Below are 24,917 nucleotides of genomic sequence, written 5' to 3' on the forward strand. Positions count from 1 at the left end.
ATTGGGGACTATATATCCTTAGTAAACCTATACCAAAGGTATGCAGGGAAATTAAACTTTTACTCAAATCCAATTGGGACATTATTTTTTGTTTTTACACAAATTTAATGTGCATAGAATGCAGGTGTGGCCAATCTAGCCGAAGAGGATAGAGTGCGGTGATGTCTCGCATCCTCCAGCCTGCACACAGACACTGACATCCTGGCCGGCCAGGAATCGAGCTAATACAGCCCCGGGGAGGTAAAGTGAATGGTGCTGGGAGCCGTGGGATGCTGCGGCTACAAGCCAAGATACACTGTGTGCCAAAGAATTGGTGAGTGCTGCTATGCAGCTCTGGATTGTTAAGACTTGATCTCAGCAAGTTAAATCAAGCGCATATAGGGGAGAGCTGCATAAGCAGCCATAGCCGGCCTTTGACCTGAGCGACTGAGCGGTCGCTCAGGGCGCCGGATTCCAAGGGGGCACCTAAAGCTGGCTATCTAACTGAGGGAGGGCACCTACTCCTAGCCACATATACTGAGGGCTTCAACACCTGGCTACCTATACTGGAGGTACTGACGCCTGGCTACCTGTACTGGGGGCACCTATGCTTGGCTACCTACCTATACTGAGTTTGGGGGCATTTTCTTTTGGGGGGAGGGGGGCACACTGCGACTATAACGCTTGGTGAAAATTGTCAGTGCTAACATTCCAAATTGTCCCACTGATTGTTTTTATTAATGTTCCTGAAAGATTCTAGCCTTTATTTTTAAGTGTATTCAGGATAATTCACTCTTTTCACCCATTTAGTGGTTTAGTATTTTTCTATTATACATATGTGATGTGGCACGGAGATCTGAACGTTGTGTGATGTGTCACGACTTCAAAAAGGTAACTCAGGTGAATTGCTTATGGGTCTGTGTGTGTGTGTGCACATATGCAAAGATGATAAGGGGGGGGGGCACCAAAATCAGGTTTCGCTCAGGGCGTGGTGAAACCTAGGACCGGCCCTGTAAGCAGACACCGATAAAAGAAGAGATTTATACAAAGCTTGTTTTTGGGGATGTGCATAGGACACGTAAGATTATTAAAAGTTAGCCTATAAGAAAAACCAATAGAAGAAGATCTGAAACGTTGATCCGGAGGAATTAAAGTGAACCCAAATTAAAAATACAAGATTTCAGAAATAAAATCTATTTTCTAACTTATAATAATAAATAGCAGCCTTTTTTTCAGCTGCATGATGACAAATATAAAATATTTTACATTCAAAATAATACAAAATATTATACAACTCCCTTCCTTTCATATTGCCGGGACAGAATCCGGCAGACTGGTGGAGGAGATAAAAAACAAAAACAAAACACAGGCTGCTACTGATGATGTCACAGGGGAGGTGATCTCAGCTTGTGTGAGATTTCACATAGACAGCACCCCTGTGAGGGAGGGTTGCTGATGACAAACACACCCATGATCTAAAACCTCTTAAAGCGGATCCGAGATGAAAAACTAACTATAACAAGTAACTTGTCTGTCTATATATCTTATCTAAAGTTTAGATGGTTTACACAGCAAATCTAGCTGCAAACAGTTTTAATAGAATATGATTATTTATTCCTGTGATACAATGACAGCAGACATGTTGTTTGTAAACACTACACAAAGGCAGGCTTATCTGTATCTTGAGCCATCAGCCTAATCCCCTCTCCTCCCCTCTGCCTCTGAAATCAATGGCTAGTAATATCTCCCCCTCCTCCTGCCCAGACTGAGCTCCCATGAGCCCTTGCTACTGTCTGATAGTGCCTTGGCTCTCTGAAAACCTGTGGGCGTGGCTTTTTTAGTTTATAGGGAATTAAAGTATTAAAACAAAAACAAAAAAGTATTTGGCTTGAGGGATGCCCTATAAACAATAGGAAAGGACCACAATTATGCAATGTGTAAAAGTTCACCTCTGATCCACTTTAAGCTCAGAAATAATTGCTCCCACCTGTATAACCCTAGTTATGAAAAGAGAAGGGTGAAAAGCATGCACTGAAATGCTCATAGGCTTGAAGGAGTGTTTATTTATATTTGTATGTGTCAGAGTGGTGCAACTAAATATTTTGGATTAAAACAATGTTTGGTTTGGGTCCGCTTTAAGTTTCATTGGACCTAACCATAGGCTTGCAGTGAAAACAGCATATTCACCACCAAACAACCTGTCCAGAGACTGTGAGCTGAGTGTGTGAGGATGTATCGATGTGAGGAGCCCTCCATGTTCTCAATCCGGCAAAGGTTTTAATAGGGAGGGAGTTGTGATGGGGAAACTAATTGTATATGTGTTTTTATACTAATAGCATTGAGATGCATTGAGAGAGCTTGGAATGCTGAATTATTGTGACAAAGTGGATAGAATCAACTTACCTGGCAGGGCAAGATTGAGGTAGATGTCACAGCAGGATCAGGGTAAAAAGCAATATTTGACTGATTGCTGACAAACATAGTCAGGAGATGCAAAGATTAAACTATACACAGGTAGTCCAGGCAAACTGGCTGATGAATCAGAGAGCCAGATGTCCGTGTCTATAGCCTCACCTATCTGATTAGCACATGAGGAGGTAGCTCAGACTAGAGGATGCAACAGAAGCCCAAGTAAGCCAGAAGACTGCCTGATGTCTTTGACAATAGGCATACCTATGTGATCTGCACAGGAGGAGGAGCTATGCAGAGGTTGCTTGGACAGACTGGAGTGGAGCCCAGATGTCCCAGGAAGCAAGAGCATTGCCTAACAACTATGAAGGACAGTGGAATCTTTATCAGCAGTTTCCTGCAGACCACTTTGATGAGGACATAAACTGTGACAAAACCTATGAATGTCGGAGAACTGTTTGAGAGTCTGAGCATTGTAATTGAGAAGGGAAATTTTTTCACACCTGGTTCACAGGACCCCAATGGGTACTAAAATGTCCTCTGGTAAGGGCTAAAAAAAGTTAAATGTTAAAGTAAAATTGCATGTACGCAAGTGAAGTGAGTGTGTTGGCTGGTTTGAGGTCAAACACAATGTACTGTATATACTCGCATATAAGCCGACCCGTGTATAAGCAGAGGTACCCACTTTTCCCTCAAAAACCAGGAAAAAGTGATGGACTCCCATATAAGCCCCCTCCCCAATATAGCCCCCACCCCGAACAGTAGCCTGATGTCCCCCCAGTACAAGTCAGCCCCACGCCTCATAGTCAGATGTGCCCCAGGATGATTCAGCTGTGTCTCCAGAAGCCTCTAGATGGCATCATAGATATGAGAGACACAGGAAGAATCCCCGATCATTGCACCACTGACACGTTGCATGCACGTTCCGCTCCGCAAGCCAGGGGACACATGTAGTCTTGAGCAGTACATTCTGCTAACCATGTTGAAGGGGATGGGGGGCACAGACACAGCAGGGCACAAGCTGGTAAGAGCAGGATCACTAGTGCACAATCCTTACGCTCCTCGGCCAGTAACAAAACCTGCTCCACTATCTGTTTTGCTCCACTGACTCGCATATAAGCTGAAAAGGTAACTTTTCAGCAGATTTTTTTATGCTGAAAGGCTTATACCCAAGTATATACAGTAAATATTGGTTATTTGCTTATCCCTCCCATCTCCACATACAACTGTTTTTAGGGAGTGGGATGCAGCTTGCCCTCGAACAGACTTTGGACAGATGAAACCAGGATCAACTTCTACCAGAATGATGGCAAGAAAAAAGTATGGAGAAGGTGTGGAACAGCTCATAATCCAAAGCATACCACATCAACTGTAAAACACAGTGAAGGCAGAGTGATTGCTTGGGTGTGCTAGGCTGCCAGTGGCACTGGGACACTAGTGTTTATTGATGATCTGACACAAGCAGCCAAATTAATTCTTAGTTTTCAGAGACATACTGCATGCTCATATCCAGCTAACTGTAGTCAAATTGATTGGTTCACGATACAGGTGGACAACGACCCAAAACATATAGCTGAAGCAACTCAGGAGTTTAATATATAAAATAAGTGGAAAATTATTGAATGGCCAAGTCAGTCACCTAATCTTAATCCAATTGTGCATGCTTTTCACGTTTTGAAGACTAAAGGTTGGACAGAAAGGCCCACAAACAAACAGCAACTGAAAGCCGCTGCAGCAAAGGCCTGGCAGAGCATTAAAAAGGAGGAAACCCGTCATCTGGTGATGCCTATGCGTTCAAGACTCCAGGCCTTCCTTACCAGCGAAGGGTTTTCAACCAAGTATTAGAAATGAACATTTTATTTCCAGTTTTTAATTTTTCCAATTACTTTTGAGCACCTGAATTTAAGGGTTTGTGTTAAAAAATACTTTTGTTGCCTGATATCTTTATGCAATTATTTTTGTTCACCTTACTAAATTAAAAGTCTGCACTTAGAGTTGGTTCATTTAAAATTCATTGTGGTGGTAATGTGCAGAAACAGAATTCGAAAAAAAGCTCGGTCAATATATATGGACCTAACTGTATCTACATGTGGTCTTTTTGTATATGTGCAGGTTCATTCACCACAGTATATGTGTATCGCAGTACAGGTTAGCAAGTATAGGTTTTGCAATACAGGTTAGCCAGTATAGGAGTCGCAGTACAGTTTAGCTAGTATAGGTGTCGCAGTACAGGTTAGCCAGTATAGATGCCGCAGTACAGGTTAGCCAGTATAGGAGTCGTAGTACAGTTTAGCTAGTATAGGTGTCGCAGTACAGTTTAGCTAGTATAGGTGTCGCAGTACAGGTTAGCCAGTATAGATGCCGCAGTACAGGTTAGCCAGTATAGAGTGACAAGTATACAATGATATGCTGTTGTATGGTAATGTGATGCTATGTACTAACGTATGTTTGTTTACATTGTGTATCCTACACCCATCACACACCCCATTCAGTTTAAATCAGGGGTCTCAAACTCCATTTCCCTGGGGGCCACAGGAGGCAAAGTCAGGATGAGGCTGGGCCGCATTAGGGATTTCACAATCAGCAGCACCTGCCCCCCCCCCCCCCCCCCACACACACACACACACACACATCCCATGCATTGATTTTTATTTAAAAATCAAATTCACACTGAAGCGAACTATTTTGCCTATTTTACCTTATAGTTCGCTTCAGTGCTCCCATTACAAGTAATCTGCCGTGTCCCCGCCGCAAAACAAGGGCTGCAGAGCCCCCAAATCGACCAAGGGGCAATCCGCCGGCATTTCCTGGAAGGGGCAGAGCTTTCAGCTTCAGCTCTGCCCCTCCCGACGTCAATCGCGGCGCATCGCCGCCTCTGCCCGCCCCTCTCACTCTTCCTTCACAGAAAGGGGCGGGGAGAGGCGGCGATCCATGCGGCGATTGACATCAGGAGGGGCAGAGCTGAAGCTGAAAGCTCTGCCCCTTCCAGGAAATGCCAGCGGATTGCCCCCTGGGCGATTTGGGGGCTCTGCAGCCATTGTTTTGCGGTGGGGATGCGGCGGATTACTTGGGAGCACTGAAGCGAACTGTAAGGAAGCTTTTGCAGGCGAGGGCCACAAAATATTGTATCGAGGGCTGCAAATGGCCCGCGGGCCGCGAGTTTGAGACCCCTGGTTTAAATGAACTGTGTATGACCAATGGGGAGTGGGGTGGATGTTTGCACCGCCCAGTGTTGCCACCCTCTGCCTCCCCAATGGTGACATGTTACGGACGTCATAATGGTGGGCATGGTGCATTGTCCATGTGACAACAGTTAGTGAGGAATATATGTGCAGATAGAGGTGCACTCACCCCCTCCACAACTTTCTCTCAATATGGCGATAAGGGCGCATTTTTCTCCTGACAGTACCAAGGAAACCGACTGGGTACTGACAACAGGTGATGTCACCGGAAGTCCCGCTCGGAGGACAGTAATGCATATGCTGTTGTACTGATATACAGCATACAGGGCGACTGAGGGTTCTCTTTGTGTATACACCTGCCTATGTGAACAACAGGAGGGACATGGATGGCAGAAAATAGTGGGAGGAATCGATGCTGCTGGTGAGGGATGGAACACATGCTCTGGCTGCCATATTTAAAGACCCAGTTCTGCTGGGCAATTCAGCTCTGATTGGGGCTGTTATGGTGCTGTAGACTTATTGTTTGATAGTGTTTTTTTTTTAATTTTCATACGCTAAACACTGATGTCTATTGTACTCCTGACCAAACCCATCTTGGGTGAAACATGTTGAGTTTGACACATCACTGTATATAGTGCACCCTCGTGTATTTTTCACTTATATGTTATGTCTACAGACGTTACTCGTCGTACTTTCACCATCAGTGACTGACCCGGCAACATACTAAATAGCACTGATTGACCCAGGTGCAGAAGTGTACATATTGGTGCTGCTAGCACACTGCACCCACTCTGCAATTTCAACAGTGCATGATTTAAGTGTATGTGTGTTTATACATACTGGGCAGCTTTGATGTTTAGATGTACTAACCATGTACAACAGCAGTGGCGGCCTTTGGGGGAAGGGGGGGTTAGGAGTAGGGCAGTCACCCCAGGACCCATGCCTGAATGGGCCCCATGGTGCAAGTACGTTCATGAGGAGGGCCCGACTTCTCCCTTTCTCTCCCACAACCGCCCCTCCCCTATGAGCTCTCCCCTTCATTGCTACATTATAGCCAGCAGGAGGCCTCCAAGTCCTAGGAACAACTCACCTCCTTCCAGGCTCCGTGCGACGATCACTTGCCACTGGGCTGTTTGCAGCGCTGATTACTCTCGCTAATTCCTGAATAGCTAATTCCTGATTAACTACTTCCTAACTGATACAAATTTACTTTCAGCACTTTTAAAAGCAAAATAAATATTTAAAGTAAGTTGTTCCTGATTAAATTTATTTCAATATTACTTTTCTTACCTTAATTATGTTATGTTTTTGCTCTTTTGAAAGCTTACAAATGTAACATATATAAGGTGAAAACATGTGAAAAAGCTTTGTGAATCATGACCATTGTGTACGAGGGCGAGCTACAGCCCACTCCCTGAAAACAGTCATGTGGAGGTGGGAGGGATAAGCAAAGCACCCATCTTTACACTGTTTGACTTCAAATTAGTCAGTACACTGACTTTATCTTGTGTATATTCAATTTTAACTTGACATTGGAAGTTACTTTTTAGTGCTTACCACAGAACATTTTTGTACCCATAGGGCTGAGTCCTGTGGACCATACGTGACATTTTGTATTCCCTTTAACTGAGTGTTGTAAGGAAAATTATGTAAAGGAAAATAATATTAGTTTGGTCCAGGGATTATTATTATTTTTTTGGCTTCAGTGTTTCTTTAAAAGGGGGTAATTTAGGATTTTTTTTTCCCTTTTAGGCGTACCTATTTACTAGGATGTTTTTGTTATCTCCCCCTTTGGTTTAAATTTTTTAAAGTATTGATAGAGAACAGAAACATGATTGCTAAATAACAGGAGTCAAGCAGTAGATTGTAGCACTATATCACATACTCCAGATGGGCCTGTACATGTGCTTTCTTGAGGAGGGCAACCTTGCAGGCTCTGCAAATTTTAAATCCTTCACAGTGTAGTATGTTACCAGTTGTCTTCTTGGTGACTATGGTCCCAGCGGCACTGAGATCAGTGATAAGTCCTTCTCCCCCCCAACTCCCCCAGTGTTGTTCAGGGCTGCTTCATCACCGTTCTCAGGATCATTGCAACCCCACAAAATTAGATCTTTCATGGAGCTGCAGACTGAGGGTGATTGATAGTGATTTTGTGTCTCTTCCATTTGCAAATTATCACTCCAATTATTGTCACTTTCTCACCAAGATGCTTGGCGATAGTCTTGTAGCCCAGTTCAGCCTTGTACAGGTTTACAATCTTGTCCGTGACATCCTTAGACAGCTCTTTGGTCTTGGCCATGTTGGCTAGTTTGGAATTTTATTCATTGATGGCTTCTGTAGACAGGTGTCTTATAGAGGTCCTGTAGCAAGCTGGGATTATAACTGCTCCCTCACAGAGGGTGTGCCTGAATCTCAGATAGTTACCTGCATACAGTGAAGACACCTGTCAGCCTGAAATCTTGATCTTTTGATCAAATACTTATTTCACTCATTACAATGCACATCAGGCTTCGAAGTTGGGACACCAGGTTTTTGAGAGTTATTTTGTTGTTGTTGTTGTTCTGTCTCACAATTATAGACTTACGTCATTTCTTGGTTAGAGAGCAAATTATCAAAATCAGCAAGGGATCAAATATTTATTTTCCTCACTGTACATGCTTTGCACTTGATTTAAATCCATGGTATTACCATGTGATCTTTGAACTTCCTACCACCTTTGTGACATGAAGTCAAGTACATTTTTTAATATTATTATTATTATTATTATTATTATTATGATTAAGAAAGTTTCAACAAATTCCATGACACTGTACAGACTAAGAAGCAAACATGAAGTACATAATAAAGACAATGGAATACAGTGAGGAAATGAATGAGGAGAGAGATTGTGGAAAGCTTTGTAGGCTAAGAGTTGGAGTTAAGACTGATCCCTAAATTAGGTAGCCAGGCATAGCCCCTCTTCCAGTATAGGTAGCCAGATATTGCCTGGTATGACTGCAGCCATGGACGCCTAGTATTAAGATGTATTGTGCGCTAACAGTGCTGGATCCTGGAGAGGTGAGTCACTTTATCCCTCCGCTCCATCCTCTACAAGGTCCAACTTCTCTCCCTTCTAACACTTCGCCCTGAATGACATCTTAATTTTTTTTTGTACTTGCAATCTTTACCTTTCTTTTGTTTTTCTTTCTCTTTTCCAAAATGATAATGAAAGACTTGTATGTGTGTGGAGTCTGGATATTTGCATTTGCTGTTCCTGCCATCTACCCTTTTATCAGTCTGTGGCGTTTTGCCTGCACAGCTGAATCATTTGCTGATTTGCTGGATCATGGGGCATCCCAGTTCCTGTGAATATCCAGGGCTAGCGTGCAATTCTGAAGGATTTATTTCTTTTCCCCATGAATGTCATTGCACATCTGAGTGACCTACTTCATCAGTGTGCCTGCCTTGAGGAAGTCAGACATTGTCAATGAAACTGGTTTGGTTACTGTATCTGTTTGTGGGGATTAGTCTTGTGTATTTCAAACACTTCCTAAACAACTGGCATCTTCGTGTTTGCCATGTACCTGCATCAGTGTTTTACTACAGCTAACATCTGGAAATATGCCTGAAGAAGGGGACTAGATCCCAGAAAGCTTGCATTATTTAACTTTATCAGTTAGCCATTAAAAGGTATTACTATTACAAGACTTTTTTTTCTACCTACCAATACTTCCTAAAAGATTGATGACCTGTATGGTCAACATTCATCACTAGCAGGTCTACATCTACCCCATTTTTAAAATGTTAACTCTATTCTGTATTATACCCTCGGATGTTGGAACACCAACAATAATGGGAACTTCTGGATAACCATTAAGGTGATGTGTCTCACTGAAATAATTTAAACTGTGTTACATGGTCATAGAGTGCTAATTGATCATACATAACTGTGGATCATCTCTATGTGAGTGTGGGGGTGTACATTTTATTGTTTATACAACCCAAAGTATAGTTAAAGTACTTATATGGAGTTGCATTTTTAACTATAGGATAACTCTAATTTATCCCTAAACAGGACTCTGGTGAGTGAGGGTGAATGCTGACTGAGCTTTATTTAGCACAAAGGTAATATTGCTCTAAGGAAGGATGGCAATTTTTCAACAGAATGTTATGTGATCAAGGTTCTTGAATTAAACAGGTTATATATGCTTGCATCAATGATTGGATGATTCATGTTCTGAGTGGATTAAAATCATCCATATATTAAGAGATAGAGACACCTATATAAGATTTTTTTTTAACCCACCTTCGATTACTTATTTACGGATAATGGGGTTGATTCACTAAGAGCCTCTTGTTACTCACTATTTAATCTGTGTGCCTTAATTTTGACTCTCTGTACGCTACATGCGCTAATGACAGTGTAGCGTATGTAATTTAGTTTGGTCAGAGGATCGCTCGTTAGTAGCTAGTAGCTTACGCCAGCTACATCCCAATAACGGGTGCTCCGGTCGTCCAGCCTTCACGGAAGAGATCCCTGCACTTTGATTGGCCCAATAGGCTGCCTGTCAAGTGACTAGTAGCCTATTGGGCCATTCAACGTGCAGGGATCTCGTCTTTTTAAGCCACTGGACCCGAAGGGGCTCAACACTGGACGAGCGGAGCCCCCGTTATTGGGATGTGGCGGGCGTAAGTTACTAGCGCATAAAGCAGTGATAGGCCTATGGGGTTATCACATTTAAAGAGGAACTCCAGTGAAAATAATGTAGTAAAAAAAGTGCTTCATTTTTTACCATAATTATGTATAAATGATTTAGTCAGTGTTTGCTCATTGTAAAATCTTTCCTCTCCCAGATTCACATTCTGACATGTATTACATGGTGACATTGCTACTGTGGGCAGGTTATTTAGCTGTTTCTAGCTGCTCTGGCTGTTAGACAGCTAATAACAGCTATTTCCTGTCTCTGAACATTGTTACATTGTGGCTGTTTGCCAGCAGTACCGCGGTCTTCAGAGGTTCTTGTGGGAGGGATTTCAGCACAAAATCAGTCACACAGCGCCCCCTGATGGTCTGTTTGTGAAAATCATTGTCTTTCTCATGTAAAATGGGGTATCAGCTACTGATTGGGAAAAAGTTCAATTCTTGGTTGGAGTTTCTCTTTAACGCAGCGCTGCCTGTTGCGTCAGGAGGATGGAATAGCTGCAGTGCATTGTGTACATTTAACCCAGAAGTAAGGCATGCTTTCATTGTAAAGTATGCATCCACCATATGGTTGCACCTCAGGGGTAACCTGCAATGCGACCTTTCGGGTCCACTGCAGTGCGATTGCATAACAGTCGCACCACAATGGATTGCTTCAAGTGTGAAAGGGGCCTAGAACAAAAAGGGTCCTTATCTCAACCAGTTCACACTGGGACCTGTTTTTCCCTTATGGCCTAGAGCCGTTTTTAGGTTCTAGCTATGTCCCTGTTTAATCAGCAATAGGCACTCGCTCTGTGCTGCATACATGTCTCCCGATGCATGTGAAATGATCAGCAGCTGTGTATGCAGCACAGAGTGAGTGCCTGTCAAAAGGAAGAGAAAACATGATGCAGCGGGATCAGGTGAATGTTTTACATAAGATGTCTCTGCTGCACTAATACCCTGCCGGGGGAAGCGGGTTATTGTGCCTACTACGTGCAAGAAGGGCAGCGGCAACTGCAGTGCTGGCCAGGATAATTTTGTTTGCTGGGGGACCCCGGGCATCCTTTAACCACTTCACCACTGAGGGGTTTTACCCCTTGAGCACCAGAGCAATTTTCACCTTTCATCGCTCCTTCCATTCATTCGTCTATAACTTTATTATTACTTATCACAATGAAATGAACTATATCTTGTTTTTTCCGCCACCAATTAGGCTTTCTTTAGGTGGGACATTATGCCAAGAATTATTTTATTCTAAATGTGTTTTAATGGGAAAATAGGAAAAAATGTGGGAAAAAATGTATTATTTTTCAGTTTTCGGCCTTTATAGTTTTTAAATAATGCATGTTAATGTAATTAATGCCCATTTGTCCCGGTTATAAAACCGTTTAAATTATGTCCCTATCACAATGTTTGGCGCCAATATTTTATTTGAAAATAAAAGTGCATTTTTTTCAGTTTTGCGTCCATCCCTAATTACAAGCCCATAGTTTATAAAGTAACAGTGTTATACCACCTTGACATAAATATTTAAAAAGTTCAGTCCCTAAGGTAACTATTTATGTATTTTTTTTTTATTGTATTTTTTTTATTACAAAAAAAAAAAATTGGGCAGTGTGGGAGGTAATGAGTTAATTTTTAATGTATAACTAATATATTTGTATATGAAAAATGGTTTAGGGTGTAGTTTTACTATTTGGCCACAAGATGACCACAGTGAGTTTTTGTTTATACGACCTGCAAGCGTACAGGAAGTACGCTTGCAGGAAGGTTCAGGGAGGCCGGGCAACTTGTTTTTTCACAATGATCGCGCTGCTTCTTGTAGAAGCAGCTGATCATTGCGGGGGGCTTAGATCAACGAACGAGAAAGGTTTTTCCCGTTCATTGATCTCCGGGCGAGCGGGCGGCGGCGTGCACGAGCGCAGGAGCGCGTGGTCGAGCGAGGACAGTGGCGTCAGGTACGGATTTCTCCGTCTCTTGGTGGTAACAGGGTGGAAAAAGGGACGGAGAAATCCGTACCGCTGGGGGTAAAGTAGTTAATAGTGCATGGTCTTAGCTGCATTGCATTTTTCTAAAACCAAACCACAGTAATCAGTTACTCACCTACCCCAATACGTATCCTGTGCATCTTCCGCTCTGGAAAGTCTCAGAGGCTGGAGATCTGCAGCATGTGGGCCTCCTGGAAAGCCAGCCTCCCCTCCTGGGGACACCTACAAACCCTGATGCATATACTGGGAACACCTATACACCTAGCTACATATACTGGGGACACCTATACACCCGGCTATACTGGGGGAAGCTATACACCTGGCTACATGTACTGGGGACACCTATACACCTGGCTACATATACTGGGGACACCTATATGCCTGGCTGCATATATTGGGAACACCTATACAGCTGGCTACATATACTGGGGACACCTATAGACCTGGCTACATATACTGGGGACACCTATCCACCTGGCTACATACTGTATACTGGGGACACTTATAGACCTGGCTACATATACTGTGGACACCTATCCACCTGGCTACATATACTGGGGACACCTATAGACCTGGCTACATATACTGGGGACACCTATACGCCTGGCTGCATATACTGGGAACACCTATACAGCTGGCTACATATACTGGGGACACTTATAGACCTGGCTACACAGAGCAGGGACAAGGTCCTCCAGCACCCAAGGCTGAGACACCAAAGTGCGCCCCTCCATCCCTCCTACCCCAGCCTTCACACACTGATTGCTATTACACTAAGAGGGCCACAGGGCCCACAACCTCCCCAACACCTTAATATCTAGTTCTCTGGCCTGCATTCACTGCTATGTATCCCCTTTTCTTATTTCTTTCTGCTTCATACACAATTAGGAATGACAGCTGAATGAATTGTGCGCCCCCTCCTACACTGCGCCCTGAGGCTGGAGCCTCTCCAGCCTATGCCTCGGCCCGTCCCTGTGGCTACATATACTGGGGGCACCTATAAACCTGGCTACATATATTGGGGACACCTATCCACCTGGCTACATATACTGGGGAGACCTATAGACCTGACTACATATACTGGGGACATCTGTACAGCTGGCTACATATACTGGGGACACCTATAGACCTGACTACATATACTGGGGGCACCTATAGACCTGGCTACATATATTGGGGACACCTATCCACTTGGCTACATGTATACTGGGGACACCTATAGACCTGGCTACATATACTGGGGACACCTATAGACCGGGCTACATATACTGGGGGCACCTATAGACCTGGCTACATATATTGGGGACACCTATCCACTTGGCTACATGTATACTGGGGACACCTATAGACCTGGCTACATATACTGGGGACACCTATAGACCTGGCTACATATATTGGGAACCCCTTTCCACCTGGCTACATATACTGGGGAGACCTATAGACCTAGCTACATATATTGGGGACACCTATACACCTAGCTACATATACTGGGGACACCTATAAACCTGGCTGCATATACTGGGGACACCTATAGACCTGGCTACATATATTGGGAACACCTATCCACCTGGCTACATATACTGGGTAGACCTATAGACCTAGCTACATATATTGGGGACACCTATCCACCTGGCTACATATACTGGGGACACCTATAATAGACCTGGCTATCTGTACTGGGGACACCTATAGGCCTGGCTACCTATTCTGGAGACACTCGTAGACCTGGCTACCTATACTGGGGACACCCATAGACCTGGCAACCTATTCTGGGGACACCTATAATCCTGGCTACCTTTTCTGGGGACACCTATAGACCTGGCTACTTATACTGGGGACATCTATAGACCTGGATACCTGCACTGGGAAAACCTATAGACCTGGTTACTTCCACCTTTTGACCTGGTTACCTATACTGGGGGCACCTATTTTTGGGGAACTGCTGCTGCCAGATTATGTGTATTTTTGGGGAATGGCTGCCAGATTGTGTATAATGGGGGAACCGCTGCTTCCAGATTGTGTATTTTGGGGGAACCACTGCTGCCAGATTACATGTATTTTTGGTGATCCGCTGCCAGATTACGCATATTTTGGGGAGCCGCTGCCAAATTATGTGTATTTGGGGGAACCGCTGCTGCCTGATTACGTCTATTTTGGGGGAGCGACTGCCATATTATCTGTATTTTGGAGGAACCTCTGCCAAATTGCATGGATTTTTTGTGAAATGCTGTCAGATTACATGTATTTTGGGGAGAAACACTATGGCAGAGTTCAAACTTCCCCAGCATACCTTTTACACCACTGCTAAGGTCATGTATATTTTGCCCTACCCATGACCACGCCCACATTCTGTTGCGTGACCACACCCATTTTTCGGCACAGGGGTTTTTGTCAGTATAAAATATCTGTTGTCAGTGAATTATTATATCTTAGTCTGTAAAAAAATAACGAGAAAGGTGGGAAACACTGGTATGGGGGCCCCATAATCTCCTATTGCCCAGGGGCCCCATGAGTTGCCAGTCCACCCCTGGTCAAATGCTTCAGAACTCATTGGATTAACAGTGCAGATGGACAATGACCCAAAGCATACTGCAAAAGCAACCAAATAGTTTTTGAAGGGAAAGAAGTGGAATAGTTTGCAATGGCCAAGTCAATCCCCTGACCTGAATCTGACTGAGCATGCATTTCACTTGCTGAAGATAAAACTGAAGGAAATGCCCCAAGAACAAGCAGGAACTGAAGACAGTTGAAGTAGAGGCCTGGCAGAGCATCACTAGGGATGAAACCCAGCGTTTATTGATGTCTATGCGTTCCAGACTTAAAGCTGTAATTGACTGCAAAGGATTTGCAACCAAGTATTCAAAAGCGAAATTTTAAATTTATGATCATTATCCTGACCAATTACTTTTGGTCCCTTAACAAGTCAGAGGCACATATGCACACTGTTGTAATTCCTAAGTTAGAATTGTGTCGAATTGTGTTAGAATTGTGTCGATGTCTCAATATTTATGGACCTGACTGTGTGTGTGTGTGTATGTATGTATGTATATATATATATATAAATATATATATATATATTTTATACACATTATGAAATCTTGTTCCTTACAGAAAAGTAAATGTTAAATTCAAGAATAAATGAAATCAAAAGTGGTTTAGATTATGTTAAGTTACATGGTATTTACTGTACTGTGTGATATTTATTCTGATGTATAGCAATCTTTTTTTGGTGTGATTTATTTGTATGATTATGCAGGCTGATATTTGTTGTGACTTCATGGTTTTTATTCTGAGATGATGATATTTATTATGATGTGTGATGAAATATACCTTTATTCAGACACAATAAGTATTCTGATTTATGATGATATTTTCTTAACATATTCCTATTTATTGTGAAACACTGTATTATTTTATGATTTTATTTTATCATTGATCCTGACATTGAGGTATTTATTATGATGTGATAATATTTGACGTGATAACATTTATATTATCATTTTATTTACTCTAATATTTGTTCTTTAAATTATATTGCTATGTGATATTTCTTCTGATTTCATGACTTTTTTTTTATGATTTCCCAACCAGATCATTTTCCTTGATGCCTAAAAAGAATGGATGAATGGAGAATGGATGCTCCATATCAAAAAGGAGCTATGCAGAGGTTAGACTAACTAGACAGGAGAAGCCAGCACAGGGCAGACGTAGACAGGACACAATACAGGTAAAATATGTTTACGGGCTGGATCCAGTATCATCTGGAACATGTAGACCAACAAATAGTGGCCAGGCTGTAGAAGAAGAAAAGAAGACAAAACACCAGCATTGCTGCACAACTGAGTGTATTACTATGAATGTATAATTTGCATGACAAACAATTATACAGTTCTAATATAGAGTACTTCCACAACCATATACATAAAAACTGTAATGTACAAATAAGCATGCAACAAAAAATCCTGCCTCATAGATAGCCACATATAATCTACAGGGTGGGCCATTTATATGGATACACCTTAATAAAATGTGAATGGTTGGTGATATTAACTTCCTCTTTGTGGCACATTAGTATATGTTAGGGGGAAAACTTTTCAAGATGGGTGGTGACCATGATGGCCATTTTGAATCCAACTTTTTGTTTTTTCAATAGGAAGAGGGTCATGTGACACATTAAACTTATTGGGAATTTCACAAGAAAAACAATGGTGTGCTTGGTTTTAACGTAGCTTTATTCTTTCATGAGTTATTTACAAGTTACTGACCACTGATAAAATGTGTTCAATGTGCTGCCCATTGTGTTGGATTGTCAATGCAACCCTCTTCTCCCACTCTTCACACACTGATAGCAACACCGCAGGAGAAATGCTAGCACAGGCTTCCAGTATCCGTAGTTTCAGGTGCTGCACATCCCGTATCTTCACAGCATAGACAATTGCCTTCAGATGACCCCAAAGATAAAAGTCTAAGGGGGTCAGATCGAGAGACCTTGGGGGCCATTCAACTGGCCCATGATGACCAATCCACTTTCCAGGTAACTGTTCATCTAGGAATGCTCGGACCTGACACCCAAAATGTGGTGGTGCACCATCTTGCTGGAAAAACTCAGGGAACGTGCCAGCTTCAGTGCATAAAGAGGGGAACACATCATCATGTAGCAATTTCAGATATCCAGTGTCCTTGAGGTTTCCATTGATGAAGAATGGCCCCTTTATCTTTGTACCCCATATACCACACCATACCATCATTTTTTTGTTCCAACAGTCTTGGAGGGATCTATACAGTGTGGATTAGTGTCAGACCAATAGCAGTGGTTTTGTTTGTTAACTTCCCCATTCACATAAAAGTTTTCCTCATCATTGAACAAAATCTTCTGCGTAAACTGAGGGTCCTGTTCCAATTTTTTTTCCCCATTATGCAAATTCAGTGCGCCGATCTGGGTCATCCTCGTTGAGATGCTGCAGTAGCTGGAGTTTGTAAGGGTACACAGAAAACTTTTGGTCTCTTAGTGGTAGTATGATTGAACATCCAACTGTAATACGTAAAATGCACTTCATAATACAGTTGTATCAATCGTCTGTGGGCCTTTAACTCAGAATCTGCAACAACCACAACCACAACCACAAAAGTTACACCAGGCCTCACTTGCCAATATCAAAAATACTTTATTATAAGCAACCAACCAGAAACATATATCAACCTCACTATAGTAAAACCATTAAAAACACTGTAGGAGCTTCAGAGTTAGCACAGCATGCCCCTGCTTTCATACCCACTCCATACATACATGCCATTCATTCCACAGGAAGTTATTGCATGCACTTATGGTAACTCACAGAGCTCCAATTGTTGCTTTGCTTTGTACTTGTCTTTTACACTCGCCCATGAGTACCAAACAGTGATGGAGAAGCTGAGGACAGACTCAATAGTAGCCATGTAGAACCTAGTCAGTAGTTCACATGGCATTCCAAACTTCCTCAGTTTCCTCTGCTGGGCCTTCTTTTGTGTTATGGTAGTATTCACATTCCACTTCAACCTATCAGTGATGGTGGTGCCCAGGAATCAAGCACTGTGCATCCTGGAGACCTCAGTCCTTTAGATAGAGATCAGGCTAGGTGGTGGTGCATTCTTTCTGTAGTCCGCCATCCGTTCCACAGTTTTTGCCGTATTTAGAACAAGTTTATTGACCTTACACCAATTGTAGATCCACGCAATCTTGTTCCGATAATCCTGCGCCCCGGTTTCGCCAATGAGGCAAAGGATGGTGGTATCAAACTTGATGACCTTAACCATGTTGACCGATGATGTGCAGCTGTTTGTATATAGGGAAAAGAGAATTGGGGATAATACACATCCTTGCGTGGCGCCTATATTGGTGGTTCTAATACTAGAGGAGCAGCTGCCAATTCTAACTAGCGGTGTCCTGTTGGTAAGGAAGTCTTTGATCAAGGTGCAAAGAGTGGGGTCAAAACCAAGTTGTATGAGATTGTCATGCAGGATGTTCGGGCAGATGGTGTTGAAAGTGGAGCTGAAGTCTAGGAGGAGGATCCTGGCAAAGGTGTTAGGTCTTTCCAATTGAGCTGTGATGTGTTCCAGGCAGATATTAACGGCGTCCTCTACCGACCGTTTCACCCTGTAAGCAAACTGGAGTTGATCTAATAGAGTGGCAGTTTGGCGCTTCAGATTCGAAAGAACCAGTCTTTCGAAAGTTTTCATGATAACTGGGGTTAAGGCAACAGGTCTGTAGTTGTTTAGATCTGTGACGCCAGGTTTCTTGGGGACTGGGATAATGTCAGGTTTTTTTTTTTAAACAGGAGGGAACTTTGCCCAGCGACAGTGATTTATTGAAGATGGAAGTGAGGACGGGACCAGCTGGCTAGCACAGGTTTTCAGGCAGTCTGGACCTGGGGCTTTTCTGGTGTTGAGCTTCCGTAGGTGCCATAGTATGTCGGCCTCCTGGACTGTGCCCAGAACTAAGTGCAGTTGATCGTGGGGGAATTAGTTGGGGAAAGGCACGCTGAGTGTAGGTGTGGATTCCTAGTCCGGATGGGTGGGTGCTCGAACCTGCAATAGAATTTGTTGAGCTCTTTAGCTAGTGTGATGCTTGGAAATGTGTTGAGGAGGGGGCTTAAAGCTAGTGGCTGCCCTGAAAGCTTTTAGTGTGTTAGCCCATAATGGAGTGGTGTTAATCAGTTTGTCTGTTGTTTTTTGAGGGGGGGGGAGGGGAGAGAATAAGCATGTCTAGAACATGAAAAGTAGGGAAGTAATTTGTAAGGTCTGTTCACAATACCTTGATGCTTTATACCTGTGGACTCTTTATTGGCACGTGAACACTCTATGTCCCCCATACTCTGCCTCTGATGACACAGGAGACCTGGGTTCAAATTTCAGCTCTTCCTGTTCAGTAAGCCAGCATCTATTCAGTAGGTGTTCTTGGGCAAGACCTTCTAACATTTCTACTGCCTACTGAGTGCACTTTACTGGCTGCCTCACAAGCGCTTTGAGTCCGATAGGAGAAAAGCACTATACAAATATAGGATTTATTATAACACACATAAAGCCTTATGTGCCCTTATGGGAATATTTATTGGCACATGAAAACTCAATGCCCCCATAATAACACACACCAAGCATTATGTGGCCTTATGTTTTTTTTTTTGTTTTTTTTTAAGACTCCATTGCCCCTATAATAACACACATTGGACCATATCCAGTTTGAGGTGATAAGCAGCTTGCAGATGCCAGCTACTTTATCACCTTGCCATCGCACGAGGATTACCAGAAAATCCTATTGTTGGTTTCACTCGTGTGATGGCCAGTCGTTAGGGAGCATTACTCAGGCAAATGCGATGCTCCTATGTCCAGGGGAATTGTAACAAGGTTTTGCATTGTGGTGCTGTCCTTTAGCACCACGACACTGCTCCCTCACTCCACCAGGAGATGTGCATGCACCCGCTGAACTTCCGCTGCTGCAGCTGGGTGTCTCCTGTAATAAAGAGACCCACCAGAGCTTCCCCCCAGACCATCCGCTCATCGTCAAACCCCTCCCCCCCCCCCCCCCCCCCCGTAGCTGAGACAGGCACCCCTGAGAAAATTACTAGCATCTCCACAGAACATCCGCCACTCCTTGCTGCAAGTCCCGTCGTCATTATTCTTGCAGAGCCCCGGAAAAACATATCTTTAAAGCTCCCACCAAGGCTCCCCATTGGTCCACTGTCTGGACCATTTGGTCCTGCTCAGGGGTGCCTGCCTCAGCTACTGGGGGCTTCGGGATGTGCAGATAGCCTGATGGGGAGCTCCGGGGGGCTCCTTAATAAAGAAGACCCCCAGATGCAGTGGACAACACATGCATTAGCTGGCTTAGACCTGCTGTTTGCAGGTCTAAGCTAACGTTCATGTTCGACGGGAAGCATAAAAACAGCAAATGGATAGGGTGTAAAGAACTTGCTGAGCAATTATATCACCCAAGCAAGTTCTTTACCGCCCAGGGGGATCTTAAATTTAATTAGGGTAGGCGATGCTCCCATCACCTAATTTAAGAACTCGCAAGCGCTTATCCACTTGTGAGTTGAGTTATAGGATAGGGCCCCTAAATCCTTAGGTGCCCTATAATAATAATAAGTGCAAAGAGCTTTGTATTCTGCATTATATTAAGCGCACAGCCAATGCTTTCCTCTGCCATCATGTCCACCCTTATAACATTTATACTTACAGTATATACCGTAACAACATGGGGGCCTCATGTACCTAGTAATAAAACATGCACAGTCTTTGTGTCCACATGATCATGTCTTTGTAACTGTCTTCCCAATAATAACATATGTCAAACCATGGCATCCTTATAACACCTCATGCAGAGCTATTATGTGTTCCCTAATAACACATCCAGAGCCATTGTGCCCCCATAAGCATGTGAGGAGATATCATGTCACCATAGTAACAGCCAATGTGTCCCCCGTAACAACATGTGCACAGCCATTGTTTTGCCCATAAAACAAACAGAGAAATTGTGTTCCCATAATAACACCTACTGATCCGTTGTGTCTCCCATAGTAACAAGTGAAGAGCCATACTGTCCTACATAATAACACATGCAAAAATATGCTATCTTCGTAAAAATATATGCATAGCCTGTGTATGCCGAGCCATTGTGTCACAAATAGGTGCACTTTTCATGCTGCTGAGAAGAGATGCTTCCCATGAGACATGTGTTAGCCTTAGATCTGCAAAAATCGGAGCTGAAAATGCAAAAGCATGTCTTCCCCTGCTTCATCCGGGAGTCTCCTTTACGAAGTAGAACCCCAGAGCTCCCTGTCAGTCCACTCGTGCAGCCCAGAATCCCAGGCATCCCCCACAAAGCGCTTTTGCTGGCGATACACACCCTATAGACTTAGAGGTAGACCCTCCTGAACTGACATTAAAACAAGTCGCCGAACAGGTGATGGGGGCTATACATGCTCTTAAAACTGAACTCTCGAGCAGATTAGAGGAAGTAAAGGGGGATATGAGCCTTATTCGGCAAGATCTTCAAAACATGCGTGCCAGAGTTACAGACACGGAACGTAGAATCTCTGATATAGAAGATACCCTAAAACCACTGCCAGGCAAACATGATTTTCTCAACAAAAAGGTAGACTTCTGGCGCCAGAAGGCGGATGACCTAGAGAACAGGTCCCGCTGTAACAATATCCGGGTGATCGGGCTCCCTGAGAGGGTTGAAGGCAAAGATCCATTTACGTTTGTGGAGGAATGGCTATGCAGTGAGTTTGGAAGAGAGAACTTTTCTAATGCCTTTGCTGTGGAAAGGGCGCATAGAGTCCCTGCAACTGCTCCTGTACCTGGAGCTCCCGCCCGTCCTTTTCTTGCTCGTCTCCTGAACTGCAAAGACCGTGATAAGATCCTGCAAATGGCTAGACAAAAACAAGAAATAATAGTAGAAAACACGAAAGTAAGCATTTTTTCAGATTTCTCTGTGGAACTACAGAAAATCAGAGCATCCTTCATTGAATCTAAAAAGTTACTTCGTGCAAAAGACATTAAGTACTCTATGGCTTATCCTGCCCGTTTAAGAGTTATTGATAATGGGAAGATTCAGTTTGTTTTCTACCCCTAAGGAGGCCACAGACTGGCTAGACTCAAGGAGAGTCAACCTCTGATTGATTTATGTTTATTATCCAGCAATGATGTCATAGTTTTTCTTACTCCAGGACAAGATGTGAGGCAGCGGATGATGTAACTTGCTTGCATATAATCCTTTCTTTTTCTTCATATATAATTGTGGTGAAATAAGTGTTAATCTTTGCTACGTTTTATAATTGCCTGAATGATTCATTGTTATAGGCAATTCCCCCTGATTCTTTTTCTTGCAGGTACCTGCGATTGGAGACTTAATAGTCAAGTTCTTTACCTCATGTTGAGGATAGGTTATGTTTTTCCACCTGTGTTTTTAAAATCTTTATGTTCTGACTTCAGAAATTGCCTTAGCACAGATTGTACTCTGGAGCGATTTATATGGTACATTATCAATATATTCATTTATAGGATGTATAGCTATGGGAGGTCGTATTAAGCTCATATCATGGAATGTTAGGGGGTTGGGGTCCCCGATAAAGAGATCACTAGTCCTTTCGCAGATCAAGAAATATAGTCCGCATATAGTGATATTGCAAGAAACTCACTTTGTGAAAGAAACCTGTAAACACCTAGATAAATCATGGGTACAATGGTCCCGACACTCCTGTCACTCCTCACATTCTAGGGGTGTTTCTATACTGATACATCGCTCCTTAAAGAGAATCTGTATTGTTAAAATCGCACAAAAGTAAACATACCAGTGCGTTAGGGGACATCTCCTATTCCCCTCTGTCACAATTTCGCCGCTCCCCGCCACATTAAAAGTGGTTAAAAACAGTTTTAAAAAGTTTGTTTATAAACAAACAAAATGGCCACCAAAACAGGAAGTAGGTTGATGTACAGTATGTCCACACATAGAAAATACATCCATACACAAGCAGGCTGTATACAGCCTTCCTTTTGAATCTCAAGAGATCATTTTTTGTGTTTCTTTTCCCCCTGAGGGGGGAGTGCATAGCAGAACCACAACACTGAAGAACTTGGCAGCCTTCCAGACACAGGCTGACAAGTCTGACAAGGGAAAGATACATTGATTTATTACAGAGACTGTGATAGTACAAAGTGCTGCAGTAAGCCAGAACACATTAGAATAGCTTTTGGAACTTGTAGGATGATAAAAAAACAGGATGCAATTTTTGTTACGGAGTCTCTTTAAGGTGGGAACCCCACAGAGTGTTAGTAGATCAGGAATGTCGATATATCATTTTACATGCCACTATAAATGGGAAAGAATTCATTATCCTGTGCATATATAACCCGCCTGGTTCTGGTGCTGCTGTATTAAACCAAGCTTTGTCATAAAACAAGATGGCTCCAAATGCAACGCCTATTCAGTTTCCATTTGGCTGAAAAATCCAAAAGAAAACTGTTTTTTACCAAACAATTCTATTTTGAAATGGGTAACCAGTCCAGCAGTCTTTTGGCACACATGGTCAGACAGAATGATGGGAGATCTAATATTCTGCATATTGTAGATTCAACAGGTAACAGAGTTTCTGATCCAAAGCAAATAGAAGACAGATTCTACAACTACTATTCTGATCTTTACAAATCCTCCTTGACTGTGACACTGTCTGAGATTGATGGATATCTGAATGAGATCGAGTTCCCTGTCCTTACACAATCTAACATTGCTTTACTTGCAGCCCCTCTTAAATTAGAAGAATTAGAATTAGCTCTCACAGAGGTCCCCAATCAAAAGTCTCCAGGACCAGATGGTATACCTGCAGAGGTATATAAAAAATATGCCTCTGTAATGTTGCCTGCACTGCATGACACATTATTATACTGCTTAAAGAATGGTAGGCTTCCTCCCTCTATGGACAAGGCTACGATAGTTCTTATATTAAAACCCGGAAAGGATCCGCTGGATTGTGCATCATACAGACCTATTTCATTATTAAATTCTGATTATAAGTTACCGGTACTCACCAAAGTCCTTGCTAATCGGCTCAAAAAAGTGATACTCTCCCTTATTAATGAAGACCAGACCGGTTTCCTGCCAGGTAGATCTACATCCATCAATCTTAGACAGGTACAGGTCATAGCACAACTAGGGTATGATAAACAACGGGATTGGGCCTTTGCCGCATTGGATGCGGCAAAGGCATTCGATTCTATTGAGTGGCCTTTTTTCATAGAATGTTTCTGGCAGTATGGTTTCCCTGATGTTTTTATAAGCTGGGTGCAAATGATGTATAGAGTACCAGTGGCAAATCTTATAATTAATGGATCACTTACCCCCTTTTTCTCGTTGGCCAGGGGGACACGTCAGGGGTGTCCTTTGTCCCCTATGCTGTTCGCCCTGGCAATCGAACCCCTGGCATTGACTATACGCGCTGATAATATCTACAAGGGGATCAAGATTGGTGGGCTGGAAGAACGCATAGGCCTTTATGCAGATGACATGATACTTTTCTTGGATACCCCTGAGATTTCTATGCCTAGAGCAATGTCGATTATAAATGAGTTTGGATTATACTCAGGTCTTCTAATTAATTGGCCGAAGTCTGTAGTGACCTATTTCTCGTTAGACCCACCTCCTGCTTCTAATATGGGCTGCCCTGCTATTTATTGCGGATGAATTTAAATATTTGGGACTATTCATTACAAAAAAAACTGGTGATCCACTCTCTAGGAATCTATACCCCTTAATAGATTTGGTTAAGGCTAAGTTCAGAGTTTGGTCTAAACTGCCACTTTCTGTAGCAGGCCAAATTAATCTTATTAAAATGATCCTTCTTCCCAAAATCCTATATATTATTGAACATGTCGCAGTGACCATCCCTAGGAAATTTTTCAGACAACTTAACTCTCTTATGTCCCCTTTTATTTGGGGTAATACGAGACCTAAGCTCAAACTCAGTACACTCTAAAGACCAAAGTCTGAAGGTGGACTGGCACTACCAGATTTTTTTCTTTATTATCTTGCCGGGCAGCTCAGATATATTGCAACATGGTTCACAGGTCTTCCTTTACCTAAATCTGAACAACACATTCAAACTTCTCTGGGCAAGTGTCCATTATTGGGATTTCTTGAAGCAAAATCCTTTTCTTTTATTG

General features: G+C 42.9%; 1 protein-coding gene across 1 annotated transcript in view; it reads left to right on the forward strand.

Annotated features, from left to right (window-relative positions):
• Positions 1-16,320, forward strand: part of NTM (neurotrimin) — a 1,373,850-nt gene extending 1,357,530 nt beyond the window's left edge. The window contains exon 8 of the mRNA XM_068240420.1: positions 15,813-16,320. Within this exon, the coding sequence (XP_068096521.1) occupies positions 15,813-15,826 (14 nt within the window). The 3' untranslated portion in view covers positions 15,827-16,320. The remainder of the gene's footprint in view (positions 1-15,812) is intronic.
• Positions 16,321-24,917: the final 8,597 nt, after the last annotated feature.

Source organism: Hyperolius riggenbachi, chromosome 6, assembly GCF_040937935.1.
Source record: "Hyperolius riggenbachi isolate aHypRig1 chromosome 6, aHypRig1.pri, whole genome shotgun sequence".
Classification (NCBI taxonomy): domain Eukaryota; kingdom Metazoa; phylum Chordata; class Amphibia; order Anura; family Hyperoliidae; genus Hyperolius; species Hyperolius riggenbachi.